The sequence below is a fragment of the Lathamus discolor genome, chromosome Z (genome assembly GCF_037157495.1).
Source record: "Lathamus discolor isolate bLatDis1 chromosome Z, bLatDis1.hap1, whole genome shotgun sequence".
NCBI lineage: Eukaryota > Metazoa > Chordata > Aves > Psittaciformes > Psittacidae > Lathamus > Lathamus discolor.
In genome coordinates this window covers 28,798,135-28,818,862 of record NC_088909.1, presented here as the reverse complement: position 1 = coordinate 28,818,862, position 20,728 = coordinate 28,798,135, and the positions used below count along the sequence as shown (strand labels likewise).

At 37.2% G+C, this 20,728-nt stretch overlaps 1 protein-coding gene across 8 annotated transcripts in view; it reads right to left on the bottom strand.

Moving 5' to 3' along the window:
- KIAA0825 (KIAA0825 ortholog) overlaps positions 1-20,728 on the bottom strand; it is a 252,279-nt gene that overhangs the window by 118,314 nt on the left and 113,237 nt on the right. For all 8 annotated transcript variants that reach the window (XM_065663713.1, XM_065663710.1, XM_065663714.1 and 5 more), the window contains 5 exons: positions 13,505-13,693; positions 11,793-12,026; positions 9,607-10,015; positions 6,360-6,507; positions 1,924-2,079 (listed from right to left, as the gene is read on the bottom strand). In XM_065663713.1, the coding sequence (XP_065519785.1) occupies positions 1,924-2,079; positions 6,360-6,507; positions 9,607-10,015; positions 11,793-12,026; positions 13,505-13,693 (1,136 nt within the window). The remainder of the gene's footprint in view (positions 1-1,923; positions 2,080-6,359; positions 6,508-9,606; positions 10,016-11,792; positions 12,027-13,504; positions 13,694-20,728) is intronic.

Below are 20,728 nucleotides of genomic sequence, written 5' to 3'. Positions count from 1 at the left end.
AAAACAGACTAGGGACAAAATAGGCCCCCTGAGGAAGCTTTCGGGAGAACTGGCTACACAGGATTTGGAGAAGGCTGAGGTTCTGAATGACTTCTTCACCTCGGTCTTCACTGGCAAAGGCTCTGACTGCACCACCCAGTTCTTAGAAGGTAGATGCAGGGACTGTGAGAATGAAGACCATGGGCCCACTGTAAGAGAGGATCTGGTTCGAGACCACCTTCAAAATCTGAACGCGCACAAGTCCGTGGGACCTGATGGAATCCATCCGCGGGTCCTGAAGGAGCTGGCGAATGAAGTTGCTAAGCCACTGGCCATCATATTTGAAAAATCATGGCAGTCAGGTGAAGTTCCCGATGGCTGGAAAAAGGGAAATATAACCCCCATTTTCAAGAAGGGGAAAATGGAAGACCCGGGGAATTACAGACCAGTCAGTCTCACCTCTGTGCCTGGCAAAATCTTGGAGCACATTCTCCTGGAAGGCATGCTAAGGCACATGAAAAACAACAAGGTCCTTGGTGACAGCCAGCATGGCTTCACTGAGGGGAAATCCTGCCTGACCAATTTGGTGGCCTTCTATGATGGGGCTACAGAATTGTTGGATAAGGGTAAAGCAGTTGACGTCATCTACTGGACTTGTGCAAAGCGTTTGACACTGTCCCACACGACATCCTTCTCTCTAAATCGAAGCGATATCAATTTGATGGATGGACCACTCTGTGAATAAAGAACAGGCTGGATGGCCTCACGCAAAGAGTTGTGGTCAATGGCTCGATGTCCGGCTGGAGACCAGTAACGAGTGGTGTCCCTCAGGGATCGGTGTTGGGACCGGTCTTGTTTAACGTCTTCATCGCTGACATGGACAGTGGGATTGAGTGTGCCCTCAGCAAGTTTGCCAATGACACCAAGCTGTGTGGTCCGGTTGATATACTGGAGGGAAGGAATGCCATCCAGAGGGACCTTGACACGCTTGTGAGGTGGGCTGATGCCAACCTTATGAAGTTCAACCATGTCAAGTGCAAGGTGCTACACCTGGGTCAGAGCAATCCCAGGCAGAGCTACAGACTGGGCAAAGAAGAGATTCAGAGCGGCCCTACAGAGAAGGACTTGGGGATGCTGGTCGATGAGAAAATGAACATGAGCCGGCAGTGTGCGCTCACAGCCCAGAAAGCCAACCGTATCCTGGGCTGCAGCAAAAGGAGCGTGACCAGCAGGTCAAAGGAGGTGATCCTGCCCCTCTACTCTGCTCTCGTGAGACCACACCTGGAGTATTGTGTGCAGTTCTGGTGTCCTCAACATAAAAAGGACATGGAACTGCTGGAACAAGTCCAGAGGAGGCCACGAGGATGATCAGGGGACTGGAGCACCTCCCGTATGAAGATAGGCTGAGGAAGTTGGGGCTGTTCAGCCTGGAGAAGAGAAGGCTGCGTGGGGACCTCATAGTAGCCCCTCAGTATCTGAAGGGGTCCTGTAGGGATGCTGGGGAGGGACTCTTCGTCAGGGACTGTAGTGACAGGACAAGGGGTAACACGTTAAAACTTAAACAGGGGAAGTTTAGATTGGATATAAGGAGGAAATTCTTTCCTGTTAGGGTGGTGAGGCACTGGAATCGGTTGCCCAGGGAGGCTGTGAGTGCTCCATCCCTGGCGGTGTTCAAGGCCAGGTTGGATGAAGCCTTGTGCGGGATGTTTTAGTGTGACGTGTCCCTGCCCATGGCAGGGGGGTTGGAACTGGATGATCTTGAGGTCCTTTCCAACTCCAACTATTCTATGAGTCTATGATTCTAATAATATTCCTTTGCGCTTCATCAAATATGAACATATGTAATTAATACCATTTCCATAATTTCAGCCTCTGACCTTATCACGAACATAAAAGGATCAACAAGTAAAAATTATACTACAACCAACTCAGATTTTCACAGACCTGATTGAACACTTTTGCACAAGATTCTCTGTACACCTGGAAAGGGTTGAAGACAGGCTGCTCTTCTCTGCCCTTAAGTGTCAAAGGCAGGCATTTACTGGAGGTAACACTATCTTCAGAAGAAATCTCACAAGATAGTTGCTCCTTCAAATATGCCTTTTAGAAAGAAAAAAAACAAAAACACCACAAAACCACAGAACAATATATGCCTCCTAGCTTTCTAAGTGAAATTTTCCTAAATCTCAAGCGTAACTTCACACTGTGTTTGATAGTTCCTTATATTAATGGAAGGAATAAATGATCTCTTACAAAATAGAAACCTTTTTAAAGAGCACCACCATTTTACAAGAAACAATAAATAACCTCCATGAATATCCATCCAACTGAAGCAAATTAGAATAACATAAGCTATTGTTTTGAAATTGTCATCAAATTATGTGTTTCAGTACTCATCTAATATATATATGCGGAAGTGAAAACCGAATGTTTTCTGTAAGCTGTTATAATGTAATATGGCTATTACATGATTTCTTTTACATGATAAACTGCACACAAATATTTAAAGTTATTTTTTGACAGCATTAAATAGTTACTACATGACTAGAAATTAATTCTTTGATGAATATGTTTAAACCAGTTGTTTAAATGCAGGAAATAAATATTTTCCCACTCTAAAACCTGTTTTTAATTGTTTGAGCATTCAAAGACTAGAAGTCATTTATGATTTACATGGCAATTTTAGAAACTATACTGTAACAGATGCATGATTATTTTGGCCACAATCTTTTCTGTTTTCACTTCTTAAACTATAATGTAAATAAATCATCATTGCATGCCAATAAAATGTTTTGATTAAATAAAGCTATTTTACCAAGAGCTAGATAATGAAACAGATCTATTTGCTGGAAGGGGTACTGTGATTAAACAGTTTATTATTATTAAAATTAAGTCCACAATGATATGATTGCCTTAACACCGAGCAAGTACTCAAGGTGAGCCTCCATTAAGATGGGTGGATTCAAATCCTCCTTTCATTTTGCAGTGCTTTTGAGATGATAAAACATTTCAGAGGCAGGTGAGGGAGCATGTGAACTACCTGCCAAGGCACCTTGTGCTCCTCAGTGGGTCTTTATGAAAGAATAATTTCATCATCAGCTTAAACTGATCCAATTGTGATCTGGCCTGAAAGGCACAAGTTCTCTCCCAGTCCACATATACTGTAGCTGTTTCTCCCTTGCATTGACACTAGCAGATGTTGTGAAATCAGCCAGAAAGAAAGAAAGGTTTCAGCCATATAAACAAGCACCATGATTTCTAGTAGTAGCGCAAATGGCAAGAGAAAAAGTAAGACTGTTTCACTCTGCTGATTGCAGCCAGTGGTCAGGACTGCTTGAGACAACCATGAGATTGTGAAAATGAATGAAGAACCCATGAAAATATAAAAAAACACCCCAACAAAACAAACTAATAGAAAAAGAGAAAAATATTAAAAAAAAACACCCCAAAACAAAAAACCTCAAACAACCAAAACCAAAATACCTGCAGAAAAAACCCAACCAAACCAAAAAGGCTTTGAAGCCCGAGCTTTTTTGATTTAAGACAACAGTGTAACACATCTGTGAATATACACTGTTACCTACATTTTTTTCACATAACCCCTAGACATCTCTAGGGCAACCAAGCCCTCTGGGTGTCACAGAGAGAGCAGAAGCAGATTCTGTTGGGCTTTCTTTTTTAGCAAAGATACTGGAAATTGCTGTGCGTGCTTGCTAGGGTTTGAACATTTTGAGTGGTAGACAGTTCACCTCCCAGTACAGGCAGTTTTCTGTCTTTGGAATATTGCAGATTTATGTTTTGACACAGAGACTTATTAAAAATTGGTAAATGAGTTACTTTAAGAACTCCTTTAGTACAGTGTGTATTGTAGCCCCTGAAAAAGTCGTGTTTCAAAAATGCGAAAATAGAAATGAAATCATGTTTTTAAACCTGTGAGCTATATCCTCACTATTATTGACTGGGCATGAAACCAAGTAGGCAGAATATTATTGAGCCTGACAGCTTAGGAGAGTTGGTTTCTCTTTGGTAGCCGTTAGTCGATAAATGCTTTTAAAAATTATTATTCTTTTAGATAAACACATGAAGGACATAGGGTGTTTTGAATTCTACAGTATCTATTATAGATGTTTATAACACAATAGCTCTATTTCCAAATACAGCTTCTAAGAACAATATCCCTTTTCATCTGCTTTTCTAAGGCAAATTATTAAGAACAACAATTTTCTGTCCCATTATTTGGTTCTATATTCACAGGCAATTATTAACTGGTGTAGCGTATAGATCTCCAAACTAATTTTAAGAATACGATCCCTTGAACGTCCAAAGAGTCTCCAAACAAAGGATGGACGTTTGAACAGGCAATCAAGTCTATTTTTCTGATAGTCAGGCACACTAAAAGTAAAACAATATTGTATACACAATAAGTGAAAAATGATACTGAAAAGTGCATTACCATAATACCATGCTAAGCATTAAAATGTTTTCTAATGGCTTCAAAGGCAATTTGAAGTAATATGATTACAACCTTCTGTGACTCAAGCTGGTCAGGATTATTTTTCTTCTTGTTTTTTAAAAAACAAAACAAAAGAAAACAAGACTTTTTTTTCCACTGAGAAACATTCCATATTTAACAAGCTGTTACCAGCTGCAGAAACTCAAGTAAATACACCTGGGATGTGAAAAGTCAGTCTAAAGTCCCTTTTCCACCTAATTCTCTCAGCATCTTACTTCCTATTGGAACTGCTCCACTTTGTATAAATAACCAAATGCTCACAGGAGCCAGATCTTGTTCAGTGTCTCCAGAACCTGATAGGGGCATTCTACCCCTTCAGCTAGATTATGATTCTATTTTTGACCCTGGAAGTTACAGAATGGATTTTACAGCAGTTTCTACAGGGCGAAACAACTCCAGCAGGTGAAAAGGACCGAGTTTGAAGCTGGCAGCTAATGGTCTAGCGGTTCGGGGAGTTAGTTTGGATGTGGGAGACACATAGATGCATATTCAATTCCCTGGTCTAAACCAGCAGAATGAAGATTTAAACTTGCCTATTCTGGCCTCTAGGTGATTGCCCTAACTAATTCATTACATGCTGTTTTCAGAGGTCTTGCTCATCATCTTTTCCTCACTCCATGAGAGTAATCCTGAATGTGCTCCAGGTGAAGAGGTTTTGTTTGAACTGTATTACAGTAATAATTTTCACTTCACTTCCTGAACCATTTAATTCATTTAATTATTTGAGATGAAATTTGAAAAGATTCTGTATTGTATTAATACTAGGTTGCCATCTCTACGTACCTGCTTACTTTGCTTCTAAAGCTTTCAAATGCAGATGCATAAAGGCTGCTTTTAAGACTATACTTAAGAGCTAAACAGTTGATCTAATTTTCAGAAGCACAGTGCCAGTACTGAGCTGCTTTCTGTTGCCTTCACACTGACATAGCTGCCTAATTGTTTTGTGTTTTTTTTAAGAAAAATCTTGGCCTATGCCTATATTTGCATTATTTTGCATTTTATTATAAACACTTCTGTATACTTCCAATGATCTTAACAGCACCTGCTTATGCATTCAAGGAAAAGTAATTTAGTAATTAAATCTAATAAACAGAACTTTCTTAATTAAGCTCTGTAGATCTGTGTTATCATACAATTTAAGCAAACCTGTGTTTATGTCAGTGTATGAAATCAGAATGCTTTTGGTAACTTTGGGCAATTTAGTACAGCATTAAAAATAATGAGATAATTCTTTCACATTGCCCAAATTCAATGTGCAGCAAACAAATCTGAATTTGTTTACAGTGATTTCAAAAGCACTTTAAATGAACAGAGCTATCTAGATTAAGGAAGATTTTCATGTGGATGCATTTACTTCCTCAGAACAGCCCTAGGGTTTGTTTGTTTGTTTGTTTGTTCATTTGTTCATTTGTTTTTTAAATCAGGAAAATTGATTTACCACATTTAATTTCACTTCCTGTAACAGTCAATTTTTCAATAACCTTGCTGGGTTTTTGGGGGGTTTCTTTTTTTGTTTCTTTTTTTGTTTGTTTGTTTGTTTTGTTTTGAGTTTGGTTTGTTTGTTTGTTTGTTTTTACAGGGTTCAAACTCCTAAAATGTATCTATGGTCTACAGAATCTGAAGGAAGTTTATGAGCCATACTACTGCTTAAGTACATAAATAAAATCCACATTGTTTTCCAGAAAGTATTCTTTTCTGTACAACTGCAGAAAAGCCTAAACTGAATGGATTCTATTACAGTAGAATATAGGATTTCATATTGACTTTAAGAAACATTATCACCTCCTTGACTAACCCCTAGCTGCCAACAGACGCTGCCTCAGGCCAGTACACACCTAATTGCTCGGTAAAAAGGCCGTTTCCTTACCTCATTGAGCTGGATGATGTGATAAATTTGCCTCAGGTACTCGCTGCCACCTGGTTTGTGGCAGATATCCAGGACCATCATGTTTATTTTCTGCTCAGTGAACCCAGTATCTCCTTCCTCTAACGTTGCACCTACTGTGGCTGAGGCACTGGAATATAGAAAAAGTGCAGATATTCCTAAGTTAAATTTATAAAAATCAAAATATTAATATAAAATCAGCTTAAAAACACTTAAAGAGTTTTGGCTTGCACAAAACAAATGTTGCTGTATAAACATCTAATAAGCCTTTATAGAAATAATAAACGCTAAATACAATATTTTTAGTATTAAAATCTAATTATTTTAATCTGAAAGATGAAAACAGTAAGCATTTGTTACTCTATGGATACATAAGCAGCAATATTTTTTTCCTTTCCCACTAGAGAAGTATCTTTTCCACCAGAAATGGCATTTGCATTTGATCTTTCATACATTTTTTTTTGCTTGTCGTTGTACATATCAAAGCCTAATTAACATGTCAGAAAGGTAGCCATTACTCTAAGCATAGATTAGAAGTTTTAAACTGAAGTCTTTTTCTTTGCATTGGTATGATGGTAACCATTTCAAAGGTACATGTTTGCCACTTGTTGCATTTTTTTACCCTCTACTTCTTTTCTCCTTAAGAGTATTTGTGTGAAACTGCTATAAAAAAAAAAAAATCTTCAGGTGACCATCCAAAATGCCTTGAAAAATATGCTTTCAAAACTAGGACCATTGTCAAATTGCTCTCTCTACATACAAGTATGTTACCAGCTTAGCATTGTATGCTGACAAAATATTAAGGAAAAAAAAAAGTACTTAAACTAATTATTGTCTTCAAATATGAGATCTGTGACACAGGTATATTTTGGCACCTTGACACATGTCAAGAACTTGAAAGACAAACAAGAATATATTATTCATTTTACAGTCATTACTGAATTAATTTAAATTCTACAAAAGAAGCATTCTGAATATAAAAAAAGCACAATTTTTTTTAGAAGTAAACCCAAAAAGCTCCAATGTACTTTGGTATGATCAGCTGTGTGTTGTAGTTTACTGTTGAAAGTGTGCCATGACTACAAAGTTAGTTCTGCTGAAAGTTGCTGCTTGACCTCCAGGCACACTTAAATGCTATACAGCTGCTGGACATTAAAGCTGTATTGCTTCCACATGCAGCTTCAGAACATCCTACAGAGCAAATAGTTTCAAAATATAAACTATGATTTTGTTGTTTGCTGAATAGAAGTAAACGATACTCTGCTATAATGGTGTATTTTACAGAAAAGCTTTGAAGAAATTTACCTTAAAAATTAAGGCATGCTTAAGACTGATCTTTTGATGCCACATACAGATACAAACTGAATTTCTTTCCAAACTTCTTCATGACTGACATTGAAAAAAGTTGAGGACCTCTGACAAAGGAGTGTATCTGTGTCAGTGCCCAAATTGCATCCTTTCCTGTCTGTCAGTGTGCAGGTGAAGCAGATGATTGGATTCAGTCACTGCTATGATTAATGAGTTCCTCTCTGTATTTGGGACTGCCTATCCATCATGTCATTAGGAAGAATGTGCCCTGAAAGAGGCAGACCTCAGCTAAGGAATAACTGCATTCATCTTAATCTCTATATGCACCCAGCCAGCCAAGTCAGGGTCGCCACGATGAAAAACAATAATCTTCAATTCGACAAATTACTTTGCAAAGACAGGCATTTCTTTTCTTCTCAGGATGCGTGTTCTTCAGAATCTAACGTGACTGTTTACAGCTCTGGGGCTACCATAAAGTGAAGGTTATTTTAATGAATACTAATGCTTTCAGGCAGTACACAAGACAGGCAATGCATGCAACTGACTCTTTCTTTCACTGAAGATTTTTTCCTGAAATCTTCCTAAAAACTAAATTTAGTTTGTATGCCACAATGGAAGAAACTATGTAATATTTACAGTTCTTATGTAGCTAGCAGTTCTGACAACAATAATGTAACACAAAATCCTGCGAGACTTCTGCTTATAAAAATTCAGTGCACTTTAAAGATGATTCCACAACTGTGTAGATGAATCACAAACAAATGTTTGAAATTTTGGGGGTTTATATTATTTCATGCTCTTGATATGCTCATTATTTCATGCAATTGATACTGCTAAGTATCAATTTACACATCACTATTATTTTTTTTTTATTCTATGACTCTTTCAGTCACTAGCATCTGGCTTCAATCTTTTAATTACTGGATTAGACCTTGTAAATTAGTGTTAAATGGAAATGTAAATATTACAAAGGTCAATGTCACTGACATTCATGTGGCACTATTACTATTTAGTCCTACTCATGTCAACTGATTCCTCATAGAAACAGGATACTGTCCCTTAAAGAACTGTGTGAAAGTTTGCTCACCGGTATTGGTGATTCTGACCTACCATCACTATATCCTTTGTTTGTATGGAAAATTACTGTCAGGAGAGCAACAACTGCAACCTTCAAGAATACTAATTGTAAAAAAAGCAGTCTTACTTTCAGTAGTCAACAACTTAATTCAGTAAGTCATGTAACTCCAATAAATCTAATATTGGAGAGCTGATAAATCGTGTTTTTACAAAATGGTACATGACTTCAACATTAAACCAGACTGGACTAGGATCACTTTGACATGAACACAACTCCTTGAAAAATCATTATAAAGTTTCCAAATTCTTGGACTTTAATGTCAAATCTGGAGGGAAGGTTGATATTTCCACAGAAAGGCACAGCAGGGTACTCTCTTAGTCCTGTTTTGATATACCCTACTTGCCCTCAGGGTTTGCTGTATTTTAAAAGGAAGTATGCTTACTATTTAATCACACATGAACACTGAAAGCTTTTCATAGTCACTCTTAATTTAATCACTGTAACAAAACTAATTTATAAATACACTGTGGTGCCTTCTAGTCAGCATACTTATTCACATTCTGAAAGATACATCAATTAAATTGTCCATATTTTTTGATCATCATGAAAATATGAAATCTCTGAGTACTATGAAGACACTTTTCCAATAAAACAACCATGGTTTACTGTTTCACCAACTAAGTCGCAAAAATACGCTATAAAGACATCAATATTAAGAACTAATCAATTTAATAAGATCACCACTTTTTTTTTTTTTAATTAAATTGAACGATAGCCATAAACATAGTAAAACTCAGTAAAATAAAAACCAAACATAGCATTTGAAAAATGCAATGTTCTTACCGGTCCATGCTCAATTTTCTTGCCTTCAGCAACTGGCTTTCAATCCAGTTTGGTCTTTGCTGTTCAATGTTTTGTATAACCTTCTGGATCACTTGCTTAGGGCCACTTTTCTGTTTTCCCATAATACTTTCTAAGCACACATGAATTAAACTGAGTTTTTCTTTGCTCCATCTGTCAAGTGTTGCACCTGTTAAAAGTTCTGCAGTATTTCCATCCTCAAATATTCGACATATAATTACAATCAAGTTCCAGACAAGCAGACCAGCTTTCTTCAATTCAGCAAAGTTTCTTGACATTTTTCTCTCAGCCAGAAAAAAGAAGTACTTAATTGGGGGAGGCAAACATGCAATCACTGTAGGTAACTTGCTGATTACAATAGATACTGCCTGAGCTGCAAGCCTTGTGAAGCCTTAAAAAAAGAAAAGAAGATATGATTAACATTAACATTCTAGTTCTATCACAGCATGCTTCTGAATGTTGTGTGATAATTTCTAACTTTCTTTTGTATGGAAAATGGGTAGAAAGCTTGAGTACTCAACACTGTAGCTTGACTTCTATTATGCTTCCTCCACATAAGTCCCACAAAATCTAAACAATAACATGAATTAAATCAGAGAACCCAGAAAATTTAGAATTCAGACTGTGAGCCTCTTAATAATTAGTCCTGATGTGCACAGTTATTACAGAATAAATGAAAAAGACAACACCTAGCTATTCTGAATGGTAAAAAAATTGTTTCTGAAATTGTAGTGTAATATTTTTAGAACTTCATGAATGGAGCAGTGCACTACATATCTCAGGATATTACATACATGCTTAGTCTTTAGTTTTCTTAGTTTTCTTTCATTACATTTTCCTCAGTTTTATTGATCCCTTTCTATGTTCAACCCTGCAAAACTTGACCCTATCAATTTTCACATAAGCATGCATGTTATATAGCATGGCACTTTAAACATTCCAGATATTAAAAGTAGAAGAAACTACAGTAAATATGGGGCTCAAAACCCAAATGAAAAAATATACCAAAGGGTGATCCACAATACAGTGTCAAGATTTAAAAACCCACCAAAACAAAACCCTGACAAAACAAGAAAACCCCTGACTCACTGCATCTGTATTGTTAACTTCTTAAAATAAAACCTTAAAAACACACAACAAAAATGCCCAAAACCACACACACAGAGAAAAAAAACTCACAAACTCCCCAAACTGCTAGATCTGTTTTAGGTGTCACACAGCCAGTTTAACTTGTGACCAAGTCTGAGCCTTACGTCCCAGCTTGCATACCAGTTCAGACTTACTGGTAGCCTAAAATAGACATACAAGTTCTGGATTAAAGTGATATTGCAGAAAGAGTGCAGGAAGCACACCGCTGCATAAATGTACAACATGCTGGGAGAACATACATGGAAAGAAAGAATGGATTGATGCCTTGGCTTGCCTGCAATCTACATATTCAAAACTGTATGTCAGAATTTACTTCAGCGATGATACTGTAGTGAAAATAATCAGGTAATATTTTGGTGGCAATAAATTTATAGTGAAACATTTCCAAAAAAATTACCCTTTTGAAATGATGGAGGCTTTAGGCACTGTAGGCTATGAAAGTATATACTGGAAATCAACTTTACATCTAACCTCCAAAAGATCTCCTATTACATGTACTATTTCTCTTTCTTCAGTAACTGTTTCAACAACCCAGCAGCATCATATTCTGTAACAGTTTCAGCACTATTCAAACACAAATTGCTGTGTTGTAAAGTTGGAATAAGTTGTTATCACTTCAGTCAGCATTATGTATCTAAATTTAAACAGTCCTGACTGAAAAGATAACTAGGAACTGTTTACAGCCGTTAAGACAAGAGTGTAGACATTATGCTTTAGTCTGCCTTGAATCCCAACTTATTACTGCCAGATGCTAAAAATATTTTCAGTACTACTATTATCAGTACTACAATAGTTATTATTTTAAAAAGCTTGTTTGTGTATACATTGGTGTAAGCCTCAAGAAAGAATAACTGAATTTTAACGCCAACGCCAAAAAACCACACAGGATGTTTGGAAATAATTTTATTCATTGTCAAACTGCAGCACTCACGAGCTCTGTTTAATTTTGATATGTACTCGTTAAAGCAGTAACAAGCTTTTATGACAAATTGATAAAACAGTGTATAAATTTCACCCACATTTCCCAGATTCTTTTCTCTTCATTTCCCGAGGAGTGTAATTCCAATCCTTTGGAACCGTTTTCAGTAAACTTTCAGGCACTATTTGCTTGTGCTGGTATGTTCCATAGTTTTCTGTTGCCTCCCATGAATGCATCAAAGAAATTATCTGCTTCACGATACCCTTGACTGAATTAATCAAAGTCAACTTCAAGCATCTGATAACTTCTGGCTCCGACTCACCACAACTGGAAACTTCAGAAGGAAAAATTATTAAATATTCAGTAAGTGTAGTCACTTGTGTAAATCTGTTCAAGAAGTGCTTCAGAATTCATATGGAAAGAAAAGTAACGATATTAGGAGTCATAATAACTTAGACCTATTGACCTGTTAGCGAAAATAAAACAAAACAACATAGCATCTTGTACCATCTTAATACAGTACTGTCAAAAATGTAATTTAATTTATTTCCTTCATCTTCCTTTCTCCTTCAATATGCTTCTAAAAATTTAATTTAAGTTGACATCTTCCTTTTCATATGGAATACATTTAATTACTTGTTAGACATCAATGAGGCAAATAGATAGAGCTGGGTTTTTTTCTACTTCCTTGTCTTGATAATATTAATGAAGTTGCATTTATTAGATACTCAAACTGTTACACTAGGGAACAGCAAAGGAAGAAAAGATATTTTGGAAACAAAAATGCATACAAATGACAGTTATTAACAGAGACATAGGGCATTATCAGAGATTGCATGTTGAAAATAGACCACCCAAACTACAGTTACTGACATTACAACAAGTATCAATCTTCTCCTCATTCTTAATACCACAGAGAATTGTGGAGCAGCAGATGTCAGGCAGAGTGCTGGAGGACGTAAGAGGGATGTCTTCTGACGAGTTAGGTCCTTTCCTCTATTTCGCTTGTACTTTTTGCTGATCTAAGTTTCATTCTTTTTTTGCATGGCCTTTCTGGAAGCTTCCATGCAACATTTCTTTTCTTTGTTTTCTCTTACACCATAGACTGCTGCTTTTGAAATCTCTTTTTTCTCTGAGGAGTACCTGAGCAGTTTTACCAAAACTGTTTCCTATTTTGTGATATTCATAATTCTATGTCCCCTCTTACACTCTCCCGTTTTCTTTCTTTTCTTTTGAGCTTTCCTCCATTTTACCTATCATCATTTGCAAGATCATCCTTCTAAACCTCACCTCTTTTCTCTGGTTGAATACTGCTTTTCGTTGAGGGCAGTGTCAGATGCTTTAATTGTGAGGGCAGCTCTCCTACTCCATGGAAAATTAGGAGCCTGCCTGCCTGTTGACAGTGGAGTCTATATGCCCATTGAGTCCTTCCTTTTCTTTTTCCACTCTCCTTTAATCGTTTCTTACTTTTAAATCGTGGCAAAGGTCTGGAGTTATTAAATGCACAGAGAAAAAGAACCTGTGCTGATAAGCAGGTACAAAAAGGATCTGCTGCCAGCATGCTGGTATGGCAGACACAAGGAAATCAGGTCTCCTGGTTGACCATACTGCTCCATAACCTCTGCTGTCTTCAGAATTTTCATCACTCCTACCATGAACTGACTGCTGAAAAGACTTTGATTATACTACAATTTTGAAGTAAACTACCACAATTACATCTGATTTATTAAGGTAAAAATAATATGCACTATATACCAAAAAACTGACTAGGTTTAACATTAGATTTTAAATACTTATTATTACATAAAATACCTGTCATATTGTATAAGCAATTCCACAACTGCTCTTTTTCCATGTAGGTCTCAAAAGCAATGCCAAGAGATTTTGGTGATAAAGTGCAGTAAGACAATACTCTGAAGATTGTTTCAATCAGAGTAGGCTCTTTATTACTTATCTGTTCTAAGAGAGAACTCTGCTCATGACGATTCAATACTTCATTTCCTTAAAAATAAACAAAACCATGGTTACAATAATTTCCAAGTAATTCAAGTTCACAGTAATAGATAGTATTAGTCAAAATGAACTGCAAACTGTATCTGACTAGTATTTCAAACAATAATGCAGATATTGAAATCTGATCTTCCTCTACATAATGATATTTGACTTCCTGAATTATATGTAGGCATTAAAAAAAAAACACTGAAGCATGTTTACAAACTATGGAATATGCTTAATTCAAAACACACTCAGTATATGTTTGGAATTTGATTATTTGATAAATATTAATCAGAAGTAAATTGTACTATTTCTGTAGAATCACAGTCAAGAAGTTATTATTACTTAATTCCTCTTATCAATATATTAGTCACATGAAATAACAGAACTCTATAATACAGTAGCAGCTGCATACTCCCCAAAATGGGTTGTCTTCTTTTTTCAGTATAAAATGAAACTGAGAAGAAATCAGTTTCACAAAACAAAATCTCAGCCCTGCTAAGATATAGCTATCTATTTTTTGTTTTTTTGAGACAATTAGTGATTTTCATAGAGTTGAGTGGTTAATAGCTCACATAACACATATTTCTAACTGTTTTTCATAATTCTTATCAAACATTCTCCCAGCTGAAAGATAATAATGTGTTCAAACCTCTTTGGACCAGTGCAACTCAGTGGCTTTGACTTATGTTAATGCCAAAGACCTCAGCTTCCCTTATATTTGTGGAAAATGCTTTTGATGTTAACGGTCATAACAAATGACCAGAGCCAGAACCAATTAAACACTTTTCATTCAAGTTTTTAGATTGCAAACCTGAAATTTAGATAAATAGTGCTTGAAAATATCATTAGTTTATGACCGTTTGACTGCCCTTAACTTTCGCAACCTTTGCAGGAGAAAGACGGGAGACTGAATTTCTAAACTGTTTTCTAATGGTTCAAACACCCTATTCAAAATACACCACAGTGGAAAACTGCTGCTCTCCACCCAGCTCTGAATGACTTGAGAATGTTGTAAAATTAAAAGAATCTCATTTTACTCTCCTCTAGAATTCCTAGAATCTAATTCACACATTACTGCAAACCATTCAGCCTGGGTAGCATGCAACCTTGATAGAAACAGCACAAAGGATGTAGAAAGCTGAAAAATAAGATCAGTGATTTCATAGCCAACAAGCTGCGGCTTTTTTCCCTGAGGCAGGAGACAGATCAGCAATAAGTTTTTTTTTTTTTCAGTCAGCTTTTCTTCCTATGGGTTGAGGGAGCCAGCATACTTTGCTGAGACACCTTCCAGTGCCAGATGCTTCAGAGTATCTGAAGAATCAAATGGATTCCAGTAATTCACTCAAACCAGCGATATGCTGTCTAATATGGATGTGACAAAAGAAAGAACCAAAAAAGCAGAAAAAGCAGTTAAAAAAGGAAACCCCAGAGGTATTCAGATTTTGAGATGAAAATTTGAATTGAACTTTGATTATATTGCTATAAGGAGTTTTAAAAATTAATCAAATTCTAGGGAGGAGGATTTGCTGAGATTTTAAATACTGTATAAACTGTCTTTACAGAACGTAATGGGAAATGGCTTTATTGCTTATGACATGAAATTAAGCCTAAATTTGCTTTATGATCATGCCACATGGAATGTTTGAGTCACAACTTACTAATATTTTTTCTAATCAACTTAGCTCTACCAGTAAGTTTAGATAAATTGAACGAAGTATAAAAGAATTCTGTAGGTGTTTATATATATCTTCTTATGACTACTGTGTAATACAAGTCTGCTTTTCAGCCAAGATATTCAGAAATCCACTGGGAAACCATTCTGAGGTGAAACATAACAAGATATGCAAGCTTTCATTAGCTTTCTTCTTTTGTTTTACCCTTAAATAAATGTTGCCCACGTTGGAAGAATGTCTGACCTTTCAAAGCTCAAGTTGAAATGAATTTTTTGAAAATTAAACTGGCATAGATCAGAGAATCATAGAATAGTTCAGGTTGGAAGGGACCTTAAAAGATAATGTCAGCTGGTTGGAAGGTTTAACAAGTTGATCAGTATAGCTGGTTAAATATTATGAAATAGGAATCTACGGAATGGTACGTAGGTTTCTCTTGCTTTAGAATTTTTCTTTAGCACTTATTAGCTCACCTGTCATAACATTAAATATTCATCTTAGTTTCAACTCCAATGCAGCTTTCTTGTTAAACATCATATAAGAATAGTATTTATGTGATAGGTATCATACCTATTGCCCACCGATGCCTACCTCTATATATTTCTCTTTTTTCTGCTTACTGCATTTCAGTATCAAAAGCTAACCTGTGAAGGGAATCTAAAGCTCCTATAGGTAGCTCAAAGTAGATGCTTGTCCTGGGTTTACCAGGAGCCATTTTGCTCCTTCTTAGTAACTGGTGCAAGCTCTGTGTTTTGACTACCAGCCTGGGCAGAGAGCTGATAACACCGGTTGTTTTTAATTGCTGTTAAGTGATGTTTATTCTGGCCAAGGACTCTGTGAGTCTCATGCTCTGCCGGGGACGAGGGAGGCCGGGAGGAAGCAGAGACAGGACACCTGACCCAAACTGACCAAAGAGGTATTCCATACCACAGCACGTCATGCCCAGGATGTAAGGGGGAGTTACCAGGAAGGGCTGGGAGGACTGCAGGGTTGGACGAGGTATCGGTCGGTACTCGGCTGGGGGGAGTGGGGCGAGTTATCAGTCAGCTGGTGCTGAGGTGTTGTATTCTTTCCTCTTGTTATTTCCTTTAGCACTATTATTATTGGTGGTAGCAGTGGTGATTTGTGTTATACCTTAGTTACTAAACTGTTCTTATCTCAACCTGTGGGAGTTGCATTCTTTTCGATTCTCCTCTCCATCCCTCCAGGAGCAGGGGGAGGGCAAGAAGTGGGGGGAGTGAGTGAACAAGGTTTGTGGTTGGGTTTAAACCACGACAATGCTTCTTTCTCATTTTAGCAGGACTTACATCCATGTATAAATATTGTTATATAGCTAGGCACCTGTTAACGAAAATCACTGTTTGTTATTTTCATATAGTAGAATGTACGGCTGATATGCTGGAGGGAAGGAATGCCTGTGAGGTGGGCTGATGCCAGCCTTATGAAGTTCAACCATAAGTGCAAGGTCCTACATCTGGGTCAGAGCAACCCCAGGCACAGCTACAGGTTGGTCAAAGAAGAGATTCAGAGCAGCCCTGCAGAGAACGACTTAGGGGTGCTGGTTGATGAGAAAATGAACATGAGCCGGCTTCAGTGTGCGCTTGCAGCCCAGAAAGCCAACCGTATCCTGGGCTGCAGCAAAAGGAGCATGACCAGCAGGTCAAAGGAGGTGATCCTGCCCCTCTACTCTGCTCTCGTGAGACCTCACCTGGAGTATTGTGTGCAGTTCTGGTGTCCTCAACATAAAAAGGACAGGGAACTGCTGGAACAAGTCCAGAGGAGGGCCATGAGGATGATCAGGGGACTGGAGCACCTCCCGTAGGAAGACAGGCTGAGAAAGTTGGGGCTGTTCAGCCTGGAGAAGAGAAGGCTGCATGGAGACCTCATAGCAGCCTTCCAGTATCTGAAGGGGGCCTATAGGGACGCTGGGGATGGACTCTTCATTAGGGACTGTAGTGATAGCACAAGGGGTAACGGGTTAAAACTTAAACAGGGGAAGTTTAGGTTGGATATAAGGAGGAAGTTCTTTCCTGTTAGGCTGGTGAGGCACTGGAATGGGTTGCCCAGGGAAGTTGTGAATGCTCCATCCTCGGCAGTGTTCAAGGCCAGCTTGGACAGAGCCTTGGGTGACATGGTTTAGTGGGGGGTGTCCCTGTCCATGGCAGGGGGGTTGGAACTAGATGATCTTAAGGTCCTTTCCAACCCTAATTATTCTATGATTCTATAATGTTCCATATGCACAGAGGATATCAAAGTGTATTAAAATATCCATATTATTAATAAATACATTTAAAAGACAATTATGTATCGAGTGAATAACAGCTATGTCTTAGCCAGTCACAATGTATCATTCATTCTAGGACAAGATAATGAACTTAACCTTTTGGGGTAGTACCGTGTATTTTAAAAATGTATCTTCAGGGGGAAGCGTAATTTATCCATATTTCTTTCTCACTGATAGAAATACTTCCCAGTAACTCGCTGACATTATCACACTCATCCAGCTCTTATCTGCTACTGGTTTAGCCATGGAATGAATCTTACTGAATTTAGAAAATCTTCTGTTATTGATTCTAGATGTCTCCTTCCCTAGTGAATCCTTATAAGACAGACAAACTATAAACAGTCATGCTGTCTTTTTTGACCAAAAGATGTAGTCAAAATTCAAATTTATACATGCTATTTCATTTAGGAACAGAAACCGAAGATGGCGCAAGTTATTTCTGATACAGTTCTTTTATTTTCAAAGTTCATAAAACTTCTGCTTTCTTTATAGCTTAAATCACAGCAGCTGATGAAGATATAAAAAAATGCAAAAAGGATATATTTTATCTGTTTAGAACCAAATATTTCAGCAAGCACTTTGCACTAGTTGCTTCTTTGCATTGTATTCTCAGTGTTTCTTCTGTTACTGGAGGGTTTTTTTCTATTCTTTTTCTGTATCTGTTCTGGTAGATCATTTTACTTGTCTCTCATAGAATTGCTCCTCTCCAATGCAATCATTCTCCAGTCAGTCTTGACAGCTAGACTCTATTGTAACTTTGAATATGTCTTTATTTTGGCAGAAAGTCTATTATTCTATTTTTTTAATTCCAGAAAGAACTTTTAGATTGTATTACTTCCATCCTGAATGAAATACAGATCTTTATCCTACCCATTTCAATGCAGTAAAACCCAAATAATCCTCTGTATTAGCTGCTACCTGTGAATTCAATAAATCCCAAATTTGTGACAACTAAAAGGATCAACACAAGGCAAAAAGACTTTAACAAACATTTAACATCTGCCCATAAAATCAGCATACTACTTTTGCAGCTATGTATATCACCAATCCCATAGTAATTAACTGTCATTCGACTCTCTTAGTATTTTTTCTACCTAACCATTTTATTTTCAACTATCTGAGAAGAACCTTCTACTAATGAATCTCTAGGTTAATAGCTTATCTGAAATCTGTTTTACTCATGCCAAATACAAAAAAATAATTGCTACAAGAATACCCACAGTAATACAGTACAGGGATAGTATGCTGAAACTGTGGCATTCTGATAGCCAAAATTTGATGAGGCATTATTGAATTTAGTCCTATGACCACATTATCTGCTTTGTATTAGTCCATGTATTAGGACTGATACTGAACAGGTAACCCTCCCCTCTTAAAATGTATTTGCTCTAGAGCTCTACTTCTGTAGCATGAAGTTCCTACCAGAAATTACTTATTTTAAAAGACCAGAAATGTCATTAAAAAACTACCCATACGACCCTATATCACAGTCACAGATATATCACAGAGACTATCATCACATTTTGTCAAAAGCAGGTATGTGGTTCTCAGCAGGGCTCTAGTAAATCCACATGGAAATTCCTGTTCAGCATTTCAGAATGTCCATAAAATCTGTTTACTGTTTTATTTTATCACTGGAAAGTTATCAAAAGGAACAGGATACCTGATTAAGGTCCCTTTTCTCTTGATCTTCCAGACAGAAGCACAGGACACCTGCAAACCCTTCTACAATTTTACCACACTGGTTACGCAGGTACAGTACCCAATAAGTCTGCTGGTCAGATAGGTATTTTAAGGGGATGCCACTTTTAAAGTAATCTTTTGATTTTTTTGTCGTTAGGCTACCATGATATTGTTTGCTATCATGAAGAAGCTAAGAAAACTTCTAGGTTTTCTGGAGTCTGTACTCACAAGCCTCATCCTGGATGACCCACAAATATCTGTGGACAGAGCTATCTCTGCATAAGCATATAAATGCCTCTAAGGGACTTGTGCTCTCCTAAGGAGGACAATTATTTCAAGGAAGTACAAAAATAATGACCTTCAAGTACTTGAAATGAACTGTTGTACAGGTTTTGCCAATGGCCAAGATTTTAACGGAGCTGATAAGTTATTAAAGGAATGTACTTTTTTTTTGGTGGTAACTCATTACTGTCACAAAGTTCAGTCTGATTCCTGAGCGAGGTCAGTTGCTAAAGCTACCACTTTTCGCAATTTTTTTGGGTAACTTGGAAAACCCAGTGCTGTTTACCTTTACATGACTAACAATTAATTAAATTGAATTTAATTAAAATTTAACTAGTGCTTAAAATTTACTTTTAAATTCCACATTATACATAGTGGTGGTTAAAGAGCTACCTCACAAGGGGCAAAAACTTGGGGTAAGGGAAAAATGTCTTTCCATTTGACAAACATAGTTTCAAGTAACATCTCTTGCCAGAAACCTGTTTATAATAGCACAGTAGCAGAAAGCTCTTCATATCTATTAGTGTCTGGGGAATTGGATGATACTGTACCACACAGTTTTATTTTTCTCAGGGGAAATCCTCCTTTCCTAACCCTCCTTAGGTGTGCAAGTTAAATTATCTTTTTTTTTGAAATATCTCACATTTCTTTGGGTACAATTTCCATTTTGCAGCCTTAAACTTAACACAGAATATTTGCAAATGTCACTAAGTTTTACTGGGGACCAGCATATTATCTAGATTTAACTGTACAATACTCTCTTACATTAGTCTCTCAAATATGCATTGTGCCATCCAAAAACATTAGGTGAAACTGCCAATGGCCTTGTCCTACTGTGAAGGCCAGTTTTCTTCCAATTTATCTCCACATGCCAGTATTCGCTTTAAGTTTGTGTAGAAAATTAAATTATATCTCTGTGACAACTGGAATCTCATGCATTCATTGTTATGAATAAGGGTTGTTTTTTTTTTAAAGGAATACATTGGGTTTTTTGTTGTATAGCATTAACTTGGTGCTACCATCTCTACTTAAACAAAAGTGTGTATGAGGCCCAAAGACTGATTGAAGGACTCAGATGTGCCTTGTTGACAATTTCTCAGTGACCTCTTTCTTATCAAC